The 16,093-nt window shown below is 34.1% G+C and overlaps 1 protein-coding gene and 1 non-coding gene across 2 annotated transcripts; both read left to right on the plus strand.

Moving 5' to 3' along the window:
- Positions 1-4,314: 4,314 nt before the first annotated feature.
- Positions 4,315-4,386, plus strand: TRNAP-UGG (transfer RNA proline (anticodon UGG)). Its single transcript has one exon. It is a non-coding gene; the product is annotated as a tRNA-Pro (tRNA).
- A 4,044-nt stretch (positions 4,387-8,430) lies between these two features.
- LOC18094094 (CSC1-like protein At1g32090) lies at positions 8,431-15,808 on the plus strand. Its single transcript, XM_024593635.2, has 11 exons — positions 8,431-9,225; positions 9,687-9,839; positions 10,381-10,516; positions 10,822-10,923; positions 11,213-11,332; positions 11,808-11,888; positions 12,082-12,422; positions 12,873-13,118; positions 13,662-13,986; positions 14,834-15,067; positions 15,207-15,808. The coding sequence occupies exons 1-11, from the start codon at positions 8,912-8,914 to the stop codon at positions 15,600-15,602; spliced, it is 2,448 nt and encodes an 815-aa protein (XP_024449403.2). The 5' UTR covers positions 8,431-8,911; the 3' UTR covers positions 15,603-15,808.
- Positions 15,809-16,093: the final 285 nt, after the last annotated feature.

Below are 16,093 nucleotides of genomic sequence, written 5' to 3' on the forward strand. Positions count from 1 at the left end.
TCATTTTATCATCATCTTGGTTTCTCTTTAGCTACACGCCACTACCATTCAATTGACATCTAAAAAGATTTAGATTTACCCACTCTGCTTTGCAAAATGATCCATGAATATAAAGAATCCATTAATTATAATTCATTAAAAAAAATCTTTATCAAATACACAAATTAAAGCAGAACAGCTTGTCTAATAACACTATAAATAAAAATTTCATATAGGCAACAACACGACCATCTCAAACAGTTAAGGATGGAGTGTACGTCGCCACTGCCACAGTTATTTGGTGAAGAAAAGAAGAGAAACATAAAGATAATTTATTTGTCTGCACATCAATGAATAACTGTGGCAGTCAGACTCCAAAACATTGTTTTTTAACTCTTAAGAAGGTGTTCCCTCCTCAACATCTTTTGTTACAACATTGCCTGCCGTATCCAAGCCAGCAACAGGTGAGCCCTCTTGACCATACTCCTCACTCACAAGCCTGGCAGCCATGGCTCCTCCAAAATCACTGATGTTTCCGTAAATCAATAGGATAGCTCCAGAGATGGCAGTACAAAATGCAACTCCAAAAGAAGTTCTAACGTTCCCAGGGATTGTTGATGCAACTGCAAAGCCTATACAAGAGCCAAGAGCTCTTCCCCAAGAAAACCATGAAGAGAATACTCCCTCTTTTCCTTGTGGTGAGCAATCAATTATTAAAACCCTTCCAAAAGCATGCAAGAGTCCAGCCGATGTACCTTGCAATACAGCAAGCCCCAGTACATTCTGCCTCTGCCAAGTGTTGTTCTTATGGCTGAACCCCATTAGCCCTGATGTAAGTAGAGACAAGAGAAAACCAAACAAGTGCATTTTCATCGCATTGACTTTAATAACAAGCTGTATTGGTTGCATTAGTGGCAGAGAAATCAATGGGAAAAGGAAGTAAAGTAGCCAAAAGAAAAGTATAAAAACAGGTTTAATGCATAGATCTCCTAAAAGATAGAGCACTGTGCTAGTGAAGATGCACATTGTTGTAAAGGAGGACAGAAAGGACACGATTACGGTTCCAAGAGCATGGGGGTAATTGAAAATGGAAAGCAGATGGGCAATTGATGATATAGAAGAGGCAGGAGTAGTTGAACTAGTTGGTTTGATCGTAATGATATGTGATATACCAACAAGCCATTTAAGGCCACTGAAAATTGAAACAACCCAAAGAGCAACAAATCTCCTTTCTTCACGTCTAAGCATTTGGTAAGAGAAGGCTGACATGAGGGCGGCCCCTAAGCAACCAGCAGCTGTGGCATAAAGGGAAAGCCAACTAGAAACCCCTCTTCGCAATTGGAATTGCTTTCTTTGATTGATTGGTCCAGTGAAGCCTCTGATCATGTGACCAAGTTGGCGGGTGTGGGAGGCCATAGCAACAGTGCTACCTGCTATAATGGCTGCAATATACGGAGGGAAAATCCAATGGACATTGAAGAATCCTGTAGGCAGACAAAAGAAAGCTCCAACTGCTATTGCTGCTGCGGGAATTATTTGTGGTTTCTGGCCATGGTCGAGGTACTTGGAAATGGAGCCAAGTATTGGAGCAGCCAAAATCAAGCCTATACCCCAGGAGAGGGAAGTCCACTCTAATGGAGAGAATTTAGCGTTGCTGATGTTAATGGATTTATTTGTTATGGCGTCGTACCTGCAATTTAATTAAGGACTAGTTTAATTACCTCAGAAAACACACGATCATAATATTTCACGAGCCATTCATTTGTTAATTCTTTGGTTGTACACTATAATACAATAGCTAGCAGCTAGCTTACATTCTCATCTGGTCTGCCCCACATAACAAGCCCTTCCTGTTCATTACCAAGTCTCCAGCAGGTTCTGCTGGTGAATGGAAGATCTGGCTGATGATGAGTGGGAAAAGGACTGGAACAAGAGTAGTATGAATGAAATAGGAGCACAGTTCATATAAATACCAAAGCCAAGTTTCCCCTTTAGTAGGCTTTCCCACAGTTCCTGTATAAGCCCCGTAGACCTCTCTAGCCCTCTCAATTTTCATCGCTGTGTTGTGCACATCAGGTGTAGCCGTATCTTTCACATCTTCACTAGCACTAGCACTAGACACCTCCCTGGTGTTCGTCGACGAACTGCGTGCACAAGGTGCGGCCATATTCTGGTTACTGTCAACAATCTCAACACAACCGCTTTCCGCCATGCTGCTCTTTTACGCCAAGAGTGATGGAAACAATGAGAAGAGGAAGTGACAAGCTAGCATTGGAGAAAAGGGTCAAGAGTGTTATAATAATGCTGGAAGTGCTTGTGTATGGACATTGATTCATAGGCAGATAGCTGGCACGAAATTCTCGAGAATTTTACAAACCTCGTTTTTGTTCATTTATATATATCAACAAAGAGAGGATACTGGCATCATTCCATCATGCTTGTGGATCTCTTGTTTCATGTATCAGAAAAACCAACGATTTTAGAACTACAATCCAAAATATTAACATTGCACAATGCAACCGATGCCTTGGTGACGGCGACGTTGCATTGTATTATTACTTGAAGCCTCCTTGGAAGTCAAACTTAACAAGAGTGGATTAAAAAGAGTTAATCTTCTTCTATTCTCAAAATCAGATATTAATAATTTTAGCATGATTAAGTGATGTAATTGAGCTGCCCGATATACTTAAACACAATTACTTGCCTTGGTCTCTCCTCATTACGAGGCGTTTATATTTCAACCTCACTATTGGATTTCATTATTTTCTTCTATGTATTTTGTATTTTTCGTAAAGTTATTTCAGCATTATAATATAAATTTGATAGGTTAACCTGTGTTAACTCGAGTTATTTTTTCTTTATTTTTAATTAATTTTCTTCTTAACTTCATTTTTCAACATTTAATTGATTGAGAACTTGGTTACAATAGATTTTTATTTGCTTTCTATAGAGTTATCATGGTCTTATAACTCGAATCACTAGTTTTGCAGGTTAGTTAGGGTAGATCAGGGTTTTTTTTTTGTCTTTTTTTAATTGAATATTTTTTTATTTTATTCTTCAATGTTGGGTTGACTGAGAATTTGATTTTATATATTTGATTTTATTTTATTTATCTGGATTTATTCCGATCTTATAATTAGGGTTTAACCAGTTAACCCGAATTGACTCAAGATATTTTATTTTCTTAATTGATTTTTTTTCAATTTAATTCTTCAACATTAGGTTGATTGAGAGTTGTGCTTCATAATATTTCTTATTTGATTTCTTTTTGTTGTTATCATGGTCTCATAATCTAGGTCGCGGGTTAGCTTGGTTGCCTCGGGTTTTTTTGTCTTATTTTAAATTGATTTTTTTTTCAATTTCATCCTTCAATAATGAGTTGATTTAGAATTAGGCTTCATAATTTTTTTTTATTTGCTTTCTATGAAGCTATCTTGTTATCATGACTCGGGTCACGAGTTTGGTCGGTTAACTCGAGTTAACTCGGGTGGTTTTCTCGTGTCCTTCTTTTTAATTGTTTTTCTTTTTAATTTTATTTTTCAACATTGGGTTAATTAAGAATTGAGCTTCATAATTTATTTTAATTTCTTTCTATACGGTTATCTCGGTCACATGACTAAGGTTTGACAGGTTAACCAGGGTTGACTCAACTCACTTTTCTAATTGAATTTTATTTTAAATTTCATCCTTCAATTTTGGATTGATTGAGAATTAGGCTTAGTTATTTTTTTTTATGTGTTTTCTACAGGGTTATCAGAGTCTCATGACCTGAGTTGAAGAATTAACAAGTTAACTTGAGTTTATCAAAGTAAATCTGAGTTAATTCAAGTAGATGCAATATTTTACCGTCTCAATATTTAAAAAATATATCGTCTTGATTTTGTCTTTTAGTCAAACTATATTTTTATTAGTCGTTCAAATTGTTTTTAAACCTATAAAGTCAACTATGTCATATTAAGTCAACTTCTACATAATTTATCTAGTTTTTAATAGAAAACATGTTAATAACACCTTAGTATTTTTTTATTTTTTTATGTTCAATAAAAATTTGATATGTAGTGCAAGTAATTATCTAATTTGTAACTAAGAGAAGATATAAAACCTAAAATATTATTTTTTATGTGATGAATTCTTGCAAACCGGATTAGTATGATGTAACATGTTTCTAAAGCTAAATACATGGAGTTGAAAATCACCTCAAACTAAAATCCCATAAAAAAAAAAAAAAAAAAAAAAAAACCGATCCACTAGAGTGGAGCAAATCCACAATTGGAAGTAAAATCATGTCATATAAATAAAGTATATTTATTATAAAGTGGAAAGCAATAATAAGATGGGCATTTGGTCTAGTGGTATGATTCTCGCTTTGGGTGCGAGAGGTCCCGAGTTCGATTCTCGGAATGCCCCTCACTTTAAATGTTTTTCCATTTTGAGTCAGTTTTGCATCGCTTCATGGAAATGACCGTTCGGCCTGTTCAGTAGAATAAACCCAAATGGAAAAAGGAAACGTAGATAACATCATCAAGGTTAAACAAAAAAATGCACTTGCCAATACAATAGAAAAAAAAGGCTATGATCATCACCAGATATTTTTGAAAAATCAATGGTATTTAATAAAAAAAATAATCTAAAATCAATGGTATTTTTTTACTAACCTATTTTAATGTGATGAAATTTAAAATGTTGAAAAAAAAAGAAGTTAGGCAAGTGGGCATATAGGCCTAACATATAAAAAAAGAGTCTAACCCTTTGCACTAGGTTTTTTATTTTTATTTTTTTAAAAAAATTATAATTCTTTTATTTTTTTTAAATAAAACTGCACAGACGCACGTCCGTGTAGATTTCAACAACTAAAAAATTGAGGGCATGTATATTTTTATCCAAAACTCATTTCAATTTTTTTTTATTTGAAAACACTTATAGTAAAACCTCAATTAACCAACATGTCAATCCAATACACAAAACCAAGCCAAAAAATTTTTCTTTAAGGGTAAAACCTCTTATACACTTTATCCAACAAAATAAAGGATAAAAAACATCTCAATTGAACTTCTCTCGTTGAGTGAAAATCATTAATACTAGGAACGAGTTATTTTGTATTTGAAATATGGATAATAGATAATTTTCTTTCTCTTCTCCTATAATATGGAGACTCTCTTCTGTATCAAATCCAAGGACCTAACACATAAATAAAATGAACTCTTAGATCAAAATGTATAATTGTAAAACTAAAGCAACCAAAATAAAAATTAAAACAAAAATCAAGGCTAAATCTAAAAAAAAAAGTGTTGAATGAACAATTTTGTGCCAAAATAAAGCCTTCATTTCCCTCACACTTTCATTTTTAGTCTTTTTATTTTTAATTTTATATACAAAATAAAATTGAATTGTTTTTGCAAAATCAAATATCAAACGAATGTAGAAAGGTTCTCTTGACACTAACAACTCAATAGAAAGCAAACACAAAACAAATTACTAAGCTTGACCCCTAACTAATACAAAATAAAACGATGAAATTGACAAAAAAATATTCAATTAAAAGAAAGAAAAACCCTATAGAAAGAAAATAAAAAGAATAACAAAGCCCAATTTCCAATTAAATAAATATTGAAGGATGAAATTGAAAAAACTTTAAGCTTTAAAAAAGAAAAATAAAAAAAGCTAACTTGGTTCTAAACCTGAATTAATATTCTAGACTTGTAACTCAGTGAATCCTAGACCCCGACTCAATAAAAAATTTCAATTCTTAGCTAATTCAATATTAAATAATAAAACTAGAAAAAATATCAATTTATATAAAAAAAATCAAAAGCTTCAGAGGTTTCAATTAATTGTGATATGGGTGTTCCATATGCCACAGTCGTCGGCCATGATAACAAGTTGTAAAATACCTCTTTTAATTATATTAAATTGCTGGAATTGAATTTGTTTTTTGTGAGCGAAAGAATCATGGAAAGATTGAGATTATTTTATTGAAATAGAAATCAAGAGATTACAGTGGATGAGATTGAAATTTAAAAAAACTAGGGACTTAATGTCAAATAACTAAAGATTGAATTAAGAAGACTAGCAGTTTAGAAACTATTAATTGCTGGCCTAACCTCCAATCTCCTACCAATATTTCTAATAGAAATTGTTAACATTATTTTTTTTGAATTTGAAAGACTAGTTTGAATTTTGAATCAGATTAGGGGGCCTGGATCTGTTGAAGACCTATTATTCCCTTGTCCACGTGCCTGCCATGCATGATTCCATAAACATCAACCGTCCATCTCGCTCCATCTGCACCGTTGTTTGTAAGATTAATCATCAGCCGTCCACGCTTCATGCATTAACCTACGGTAGTAAGGTGACACCTTGATCGTCTGCTCTCCACCTGTTTGTCTTGCCAGGCCACTTTGCCTTCCAGAGACAGCAATAATCCCACCCCCTCGTTTCCTGCAAGAGAAAGTGATTCCATAAAATCAATCAACGCCGAGGCCTGCAGCACAAACTCTGAGAATTTTCATGATTGAAGAATTATTTCCAGTACACCTGAAGGAGATTTGATGAGTGGATAATTGAAAGAATAAGAATAAGAAGATCGAGAGAATTTAAAAAATGGAGGCAGTCTTGTCTTTACAGCACAATGCCGTGACGAGGACAGGAATCATTGCTCATCGATCTATTTTTAATTAGTTTATAAAATTAATAAAATTATTAATATTAATTTAAAAAACTTCTGATGATAACTTCACCTCAAAATAAAAAGTTTCGGAGAAAGAACAGTCATGTACATTTTTTTTTAATTAATATAAGTTGTCTGGATTAACTTGCACGTAACTCGATTAATTTTTATAGACTCTAAAATTAACGACTAAGTAAGCTCCCAGTGGTCATCAATATTAACAATCTCAGGACTCAAATATGAGATCAAATGAGAAGCAAACTTTTTAGTTTCAATTATCTATATTTCTTGAATGAAGTCATCATGACATTCTTTTATATCAAGTTACATGCAGAAGGTTTTTTATTTATTTTATTATTGTATTTGTTGTTTATACTTTGAAATCAATTCATGATAACGTTGGCTGGAGGGAACTTATAAAAGATGTTATCCCAATGGAAGGAAGGTTTGAAGTTCGGGCTCTAATATTTTCATTTCGAGAACTTAGAAAAGTAAAGGTATCTCAAAAACCAAACATACTAAGAGATTGGAACAGACTTGTAATAACAAAAACAAATTAAAAAGAAGAAAAGGTAAAAGATTTTGGACCCTGCTTGGATTTTTTCAGGATCCCACGCGAGTCTTTTAGTATTTTTTTTAAACCCCTGCTTGGAATCTCAATATTTTATCTTGATTTAATACATATTATTTTTTAGTCAAATACAACTCAAAATATCACATTTGTGAAATGACTTTTCAACCACTCTTATCCACAAAAGAACAAGACTCGTGAATTATAAATATTTCATGAATATTTCAAGCACTGAGTTTATGATCTCTTTATTCTCAATATTTTTAGTATATATATTTTTAAAGTTTATCTTTCTAAAATATTACTGTATTTTTTTTTTAAAAAATATTTATTAAAACATTTGAGAGTCTTTAAATTTACAAAAAAAAATATTTTACATATATCAGCCATCAATTACCTTGATTTACTAGAGAACACGTACAAGCTATCATTCATCTTCACTAAAAAAAAAAAATCAAATTACTAAAATAAAAACATTAATGGATTATTCAGGGAATAATCTTTATTCCCAGAGTACTTGAATGTTTTGGTACCTCGTGAGGAGAAAAAACTTTAAATAGTTTAATCATTACAATCTTAGCTGGATAACATCCTTTTATATCATGGTGTGAATTTCCTGTGTGACGTGTGAGTTGTCATAATTGTACGGCAATTTTATGAATTGAAAGAAAAAATAATTAAATTTTTTTCTCCAAATAACTCTTGATAATTAATGCGGGGTCGTATTAAGATTTTAAATTCAAAATCACAGGCAACATTTGACTACTTGTGATCTGTCCATAAACAGCTCATCTATTATAATTGAAGGCAGCTTGCGCGGCCCTGTCTTCTAACCCAAAAAACCAGAAAGGAAAAATCGAAGGCATCTCCATTATCCGACACAAGTTCGCACACAGAAGCATGATTCAGGCACGGATTCCTGATTTCTGGAGAAGGAAACACAATGAACATCCCTGTGAGCCCATCTTTGGCCGCTGATTTGAATAATAAAATAAAATAAAATAAAATAAGATAAAAGCCCATCTTTGGCCACTGATTTAGGGATTCTTGTCAAGATTAGGTCTAGCTTTCCACCGCCAAGAAAAAAGCTGGAATTACTCCATTGACGATGGTAAAAAGACTTTTTTTTCACAAGGAAACAAAAACTAGCAAAAAGGGACACATGCACAACAGAAAATAGACCCACCAACTCTCAACTCCCCTCTCTCCCTCTCCCTTTCCCTCATCCCCACCATAACTCCTCCATCAATGCCTCACATGCACATGCACTCTCGAGTCAAAACAAAAGAGAAGAAGCAACAAGCTTAACTAAACCCAGATTCCTCAAGAAATTTTAAAAAAGAAAAAAGATATGGAAAGTGCAGAATAACAGCCTTGACATCCTCAACCCAACAACACATGTGTTACAGAGGGATCCCAATTGGACTTGGCATCTCCACTTTCTCTTCCAAACAAAAATCACCATGGAAAGGTTTCCAGCTCCTCCCACTTAGTTTCCTTTCCGGGAAAAAAAAGGCCCACTCACTCAACTTTCCTAACATATTATAATTATCAGAAAACTAACTACAACAGTAAAGCCATATTCTTTTCTTTTTGTTTCTCCTGGTCCTCTCTCTTTCCTTCCTAATTCCTTCACCAACTCTCTCCCTCTGTTTCTCTCAACTCTATCTCTCTCTGTCCTTCTATTGTCTACCATGGCAACTCTTCAGGACATAGGAGTCTCAGCTCTCATTAACATTCTTGGTGCTTTTGCATTCTTGCTAGCTTTTGCTCTCCTCAGAATCCAACCCATCAATGACAGAGTTTACTTTCCGAAGTGGTACATTAGTGGAGGAAGGAGCAACCCAAGAAGGGCTGGTAACTTTGTGGGCAAATTTGTCAACCTCAATGTCAAGACTTACTTTACTTTCTTGAATTGGATGCCTCAAGCCTTGAAGATGACCGAAGCAGAGATTATCAATCATGCTGGTCTTGACTCTGCTGTTTTTTTGAGGATTTACACTCTCGGGTACTCTTCTTTTTTCCATTAAGAACTCTCCATTTTCTCAGTTTGATAAAATGCTCTCGATTTGTTTGACTATGAAACCAGTAGGTAGTGGAAATTGAAAATCTTGAAAGGTTATGAGTGACAGTGAAAGTTGCTCAAGTGAATTGGAGGCAATTTTTTAACTTTGGCTTCTTGGAGCTTTATGTGGGTATCTATGCAGTACATATGGTAATCTTTGCATATGTCCATCTTGAGTTGTTTATTGAAGAAGATTGAGAGAAGATGCTTGTCTTTCATTGCAAGTTTATTTAGTGTACCATTGACACTGACTGATGCTCTTCAATTGCGTTTTTTTTTAAATGGGTTCAGAAGAAAATCCCATTTTGCTGTCTTTTCCTTATAACACCAGTTAAGACTTTGAGGACTTAATTATCAGTTTTGACAGATGTTTAACAACTGATGTTTTCCAATTCATCTGGCAGCTTAAAGATTTTTGTGCCAATTACAATCCTTGCGCTCTTAATTCTCATTCCAGTGAATGTATCTAGCGGAACACTATTCTTCTTAAGGAAAGAATTGGTTATGAGTGACATTGACAAGCTTTCGATATCAAATGTTCGTCCTCAATCCATAAGGCAAGTTTTTGCATTTGCATATGTATTTTAACTTCGTTATCATTACTTTGATGATTCTTTCTCTACTCTTTTCTGCTTGAATTACCTTTCTGTTAATGGATCTGATTTCCTAACAAATGGATGAAATTGACACTTGGCTGGTGTTACTCATCAAACTGAAGGAAGAAAAGGGAAAGTCCATGATTATGTATGTTTTTTAGAGGCATAACATAGCATATTCCAGTTGAAGTTTCAGAATTACGTAGGCATGACTTATTTGGATATTGTTAGTTGAATGGCACTACATACTGGGTTTGTCTTTTCGTTGTTTCATATATATCTTCATTTGAAGTTGTAAACCTCTAATATTAGAAATATTAATTGCAAAATTGTGTAATTCTCTCACTTTTTGGCAACATTGTGTCTAGATAGTCCAACCTGAGAACCTAGGAAAAAAAGGCCGCATAAAGAATGGCTTCTTTATGTTCTATTGCTTTATTACAACTTTGAAGATATATATTTTAGTATATTCTGAGGAATATATTTTTTTAATCAATTTCAGGTTTTTTATCCACATAGCATTGGAATATGCATTCACTATATGGATTTGCTTCATGCTCTACAAAGAATACGATCATGTAGCATTGATGAGATTGCGCTTCTTGGCTTCAAAAAGAAGACATGCTGAACAGTTCACTGTGAGTTGGACTCAAATTTTCTTCACTGTTTACAAGAGAATTTTCTGCATGATATCAATCAAAAGTAAACAACCACATTGTTCGTTTCAGTCCTCAAATTTCTTGTATTGGAAATTCATTTAGTTTATATGATGATCTAACTACATGCTTATTTCTGTTTTTTAGAAGGCTTGCTTCTTGTTATTTTTTTGGTGTATTTGACATTTGAAGAGACATGATCAAGAAAGAAAAGAAGTAGATGCATCTCGTGAGTAAATTAAAGGATAAAGCTGGTATTCTTCTCATAAACTTATTATCTTTTGCAGGTAGTGGTGAGGAATGTCCCACATGTTTCTGGCCGGTCAGTATTAGACACAGTGGAACAATTTTTTCAAACAAACCATCCAAATACTTATCTTTGTCAGCAGGTATTATAGTTTTATTGCGATTTATCTTGACTAATTTATCTTTTTTTTTTTTCTGTAATTTTAATTTGGTTATGTGAAAATGGTTTTCTTATGGATTTTATGTTTGAATGATAAATGCATGATTGCGAGTTCTCTTGATTAATTTTCCGACTATTTTCATGAGTAATTTGATTAAAATGAAAATAGTCTTTGCATGGATTTTATGGAAGGATGGTATACGCATGATTGATGTGCTTAATGTTTTCTTAGCCTTATAAGTTATTGAAGAGAATTTGAATTTTCTTTTCAGGCCGTCTATAATGCAAACAAATTTGCAAAGCTTGTGAGAAAAAGAGATAGACTTCAAAATTGGCTCGATTACAACCAGCTTAAATTTGAAAGACATCCAGACAAGAGGCCCACTCGAAAGGTAAGTTTTGTGTATTTAGATGTGTAGTTGTAACTTTCTTCTATTATGTGTGTGTGCATCACTGCATGTGTCAGCATGAGTTTGTCAAGGATCATTGGGAAAACTAACAAGTCTTTCACCACTGAAAAACACATAAATAATTCAAGTTTTCCAAGTGATTGTAAAATTTATTTCATTTCAATTTCAGGTCCATCCATCCATGACCAATAAACCTTTTAACTTTGTAGCTTGTCAAATGAATTATAGTTTATATGTGTGCAAAATTTTACAAATTAGGACATTCCAATTGATTTGAAAATTAATTCACGGGAGTTATAAACATCAAGTTCAATGATTGAATCAGTGGTAGTCAGATGTCATGGAATGGTATAAATCATGGAAATCATACACCTTTTGTATTAAGCTTACATGACCAGAAGTCTTTTTTTCTATTAAAAGAGCATCACATTGATGGTTTGACTTGTTTATTTTTCAGAATGGTTTTCTAGGACTTTGGGGTGAAAGAGTTGATTCTATTGAACACTACAAACAACAAATGAAGCATTTGGAGAAAAACGTAAGTCATGAGTTCTTTTCTGTGCTCTGCCTATCAACATTTCGTTACGTTAAGCTTAGTTGTCCCATGCCATATTTTTAACTTGTTTTGGATTCAATGTTTTACTTCTCAAAAATGTTGATTAAGACTCAGGTTACCGATTTTAAGACTATTTTGTTGCTTAATGCATTTATTTTCTGCCCATATGTTTCAGATGGCATCGGAACGCCAAACAATTCTCAAAGACTCAAAATCTATATTGCCAGTTTCTTTTGTTTCTTTTAATTCGCGTTGGGGGGCTGCTGTTTGTGCACAAACACAACAGAGCAAGAATCCGACTTTATGGTTGACAAATTGGGCCCCAGAACCCCGTGATATTTATTGGCGTAATCTGGCTATACCGTTCATGTCATTGACAGTCCGAAAGCTTATAATATCTGTGACAGTTTTTGCCTTGGTGTTTTTCTACATGATACCCATAGCTTTTGTGCAATCCCTTGCAAACTTAGAGGGTCTCGAGAAAGTAGCTCCTTTCCTCAGGCCAGTCATAGAATTGTAAGTAGTGTAAATGTTTCTTCATTTTGTGAGTTGTCTAGTTTCATGCCAAATGAATCAAATTTATACAAATGTGTCTGTCTCATATTTTTAACATTGTTGAATCTCTTTTAACATATTTAGAGAATTTATATTTAGTCTTCACGATGTCATTGTAATTAGCATTTGCAACTGATGTTCTTATTGCCATTTTTGTTGTCCATGCACATTTCTTTATCTATGCTTCCTTAGTATTTGAAAATACTGTTGGCAATTTAACTTGATGATTTTGGTCTTAACATCACTACTGTATTATAGTGGATTAGATGATCATCAATGTGTTTTGAAATTAAGGCATTCTAGGCTTGGATTAATGACATTTTAATCATACAACGATTTAGATGCCTTTTAAGATTTGGAATGCAAATAAAAGTGCCTTGACCTCCTTACTAAAGGGTTAATTTTGTGCAGGAAATTCATCAAGTCATTCCTACAAGGTTTCCTTCCTGGTCTAGCACTTAAAATCTTTTTGTACATTCTACCAACAGTTTTGATGATAATGTCGAAAATCGAGGGATATATTGCACATTCAACTCTGGAGCGAAGAGCAGCAGCAAAGTATTATTACTTTATGTTAGTGAACGTATTCTTGGGAAGCATAATTGCTGGAACGGCTTTTGAGCAGCTGGATGCTTTTCTTCACCAATCACCAACCCAGTAAATTCGATATCTCTATAATCTTAGCTTTCCTAATTTCTACATTTGAAAAGTTTATTATAGATGTGGGTAATTTGGATGAGCTAGTGATTTTGTGATTTAGTTTCCTTTGATGCTTCTCTGAAAATTACCAATGTTGACTGTGATGGGATAAAAGCACATACATAATTTCAATAATGATTCAACTGAAATCTAATTGTTTAAAATTTTATTTGGAATGTTGACTGCGATGGAGTAAAAACATATATAGAAAATGAGTTGTGGGTTTAACCTTTTACCTTAAAATATTGATAAGTAGTCAGTACCAATCATGCTATGCAAAAAAGGGAACATCATATATCCATGTAACTGGATTGCAACTGGTTCTCTTAAACAACATAAGAGAGAACAGTCATATGATGCATATATCACAATATACCATTATCTGATTCTTGATTATTTCGCGCGAAGCAACCATATATTTCAAAGTTTTACTCATTTTTTCATCAATCTTTATCTCTATATGTTCCAATAATGATTTAAGAAGAAAATAATTTATTGCAGGATTCCTAGGACTATTGGGGTTTCCATACCAATGAAGGCTACCTTTTTCATTACATATATTATGGTTGATGGATGGGCTGGTATTGCTGGAGAGATTCTCAGATTGAAGCCATTGATCATATTTCATCTTAAGAATATGTTTTTGGTAAAGACTGAAAGAGACATAGAAAGGGCCATGGACCCTGGTAGTGTAGATTTCCCAGAGACTCTCCCAAGCCTCCAACTATACTTTCTTTTGGGAATCGTGTATGCAGTGGTTACTCCAATACTGCTTCCTTTTGTTCTAGTATTCTTTGCTTTTGCATACTTGGTTTACCGTCATCAGGTTAGTATTTTCAGGATGCTTGATTTTTAACAACCTTTGTACTATGTTTACTAGCATTATGTTATTGGCATCTTTTAAAATGGATTGAGCAACATCTTTGAATTGACCTGAAAACATTTGCTTTGGGATTTTAGATTGGCCAAGATTTGGAACCCATAACCATGTTGCGTTTGTGATTGTCAATATGATATTCTAGAAAGCCAGTTGTTTGGTGTTATCTAACATCTTTAGTGGTGTGATCTTGTCTGTGGTGCCCACACAACTTCTTTTGTAGGTTTACCTTCAAAATTAAACACTGACGTGCTTGGTAATGTCGCTGCTAAACTCCTACGATAGCCTTTTTCTTATAGAAGCAGTTAGATCTACCTTGCTATCAGTGGGATGGAGAGTTCTTTCCCCCATAACAATGTCCTTTTCAGAACTGTCATATCCAAATGCAACATTCAGTATATCCACAAATGTGTTAAATTTGCTGATAATTTTTTATATTCATTTGTTATTACAATATTATTAGTAGTATTATTGTTCTTTTAATGAATTCTACAAAGAAACTTGCGCATAGTTAATTTGGTAGATAACCGATCAACCAGGGACTCGTTTTTGCGAAGGAAGGGAGATTGGGACTATGGTTTGAGTCCCACTTTAGGCCGGGAGGGAAAGCTCAAATTCTAAATGCCTTACTATTTAAAGAAGATGAATTATATAAATAAATGCACTGTTTTTTATATGAATAAAAAAAGTAATGCTAGAATTCTTTTCATGGTCAATTATCTTAATATTGTTACTGCAGTATGTTTTGTACGCATTGGTTTTACTTGTTGATTTGCATGTCTACTTAATGTTGCAGATAGTTAATGTCTACAATCAACAATACGAGAGTGCTGCTGCATTTTGGCCACATGTTCACAGCCGTATAATTGCAAGCTTATTGATATCTCAACTCTTACTTTTGGGCTTGCTCAGCACAAAAAAGGCAGCTAATTCCACTCCTTTGTTAGTTATCTTGCCCGTATTGACGTTATCCTTCCACAAGTATTGCAAGATTCGCTTTGAGCCTGCATTTAGGAAGTACCCTCTTGAGGTAAGTTTTGTGTTTTGCAAGTTTCGAAAATCTCATTACATTATGAAATCACCTTTTCAACTTTAGATTTGAATAGAGGCACGAGGTATGTTTGTCTTCAAGTTCTAATCCCACTGTTTTCCTCTTGGTACTACTTCAGGAAGCCATGGCGAAAGATATAACAGACCGTACTGCAGAATCTGATATGAACTTGAAAGCATATTTGGCTGATGCATATTTGCACCCAATTTTCCGTTCATTTGAAGAACCATTGGTCGAGGTCAAGGTAGAAAAAAACAAACCACAAACTGCTAGTGATCGAATCAGTGAACTCAGCTCCCCTTCTCCTCCACATCAAGTCAATCATCCTTCTTCCCCACCACATCAAGTCAATCATCCTTCTTCCCCGCCACATTATGTCTATCATCCTTCTTCTCCACCTCAGCATGTCTATGACCCTTCCTCTCCATCCCATTATGCGTATCATTACGAAAATGATATCTTTCATGCCCCCACCCCACCCCATTATGCCTATCATTACGAAAATGAGCCTTGATATTATGGAGCTACTAATCTACAAGATCGATTGCTAACCATTTTTTGTTTTTGTTTTTAAATTCCCAATTTCGGCTGCTCATTTAGATTGTTTGGCTTCTTTTCCAGATTGTAATTATTGGTTTGTCGATGTAATCACTACTGGCTAAAATATGATTGGAATTACCTGCATGTTTATATATTTGACTTCGAGAAATTTCATAGGCATCCTAAACTTCGTTTCTTACCTTTTTATTTTTGAATTTGTCCTGGAAAGACGAGTGTTCTAGCAAGTGTAGTTGTTCGGTTGCAAAGATTCTGCGGGGGCAATGGCCAAGAGTCGAGTGAGACCTGGGGACCTATGTCTGGTTCCACCACCCCCAAACTATCATGCACATGAGTCAATAGTTCTTCAGAGGCCTAGAATATGATACGTTGAAAATTTTGTTTTAGCAAGTTTTACTTGTCTTAATACACTGGTTACTTTCAATCTCGCATCAAGAATAAACTCTA

This window comes from Populus trichocarpa, chromosome 1, assembly GCF_000002775.5.
Source record: "Populus trichocarpa isolate Nisqually-1 chromosome 1, P.trichocarpa_v4.1, whole genome shotgun sequence".
NCBI classification, from domain to species: Eukaryota; Viridiplantae; Streptophyta; class Magnoliopsida; order Malpighiales; family Salicaceae; genus Populus; species Populus trichocarpa.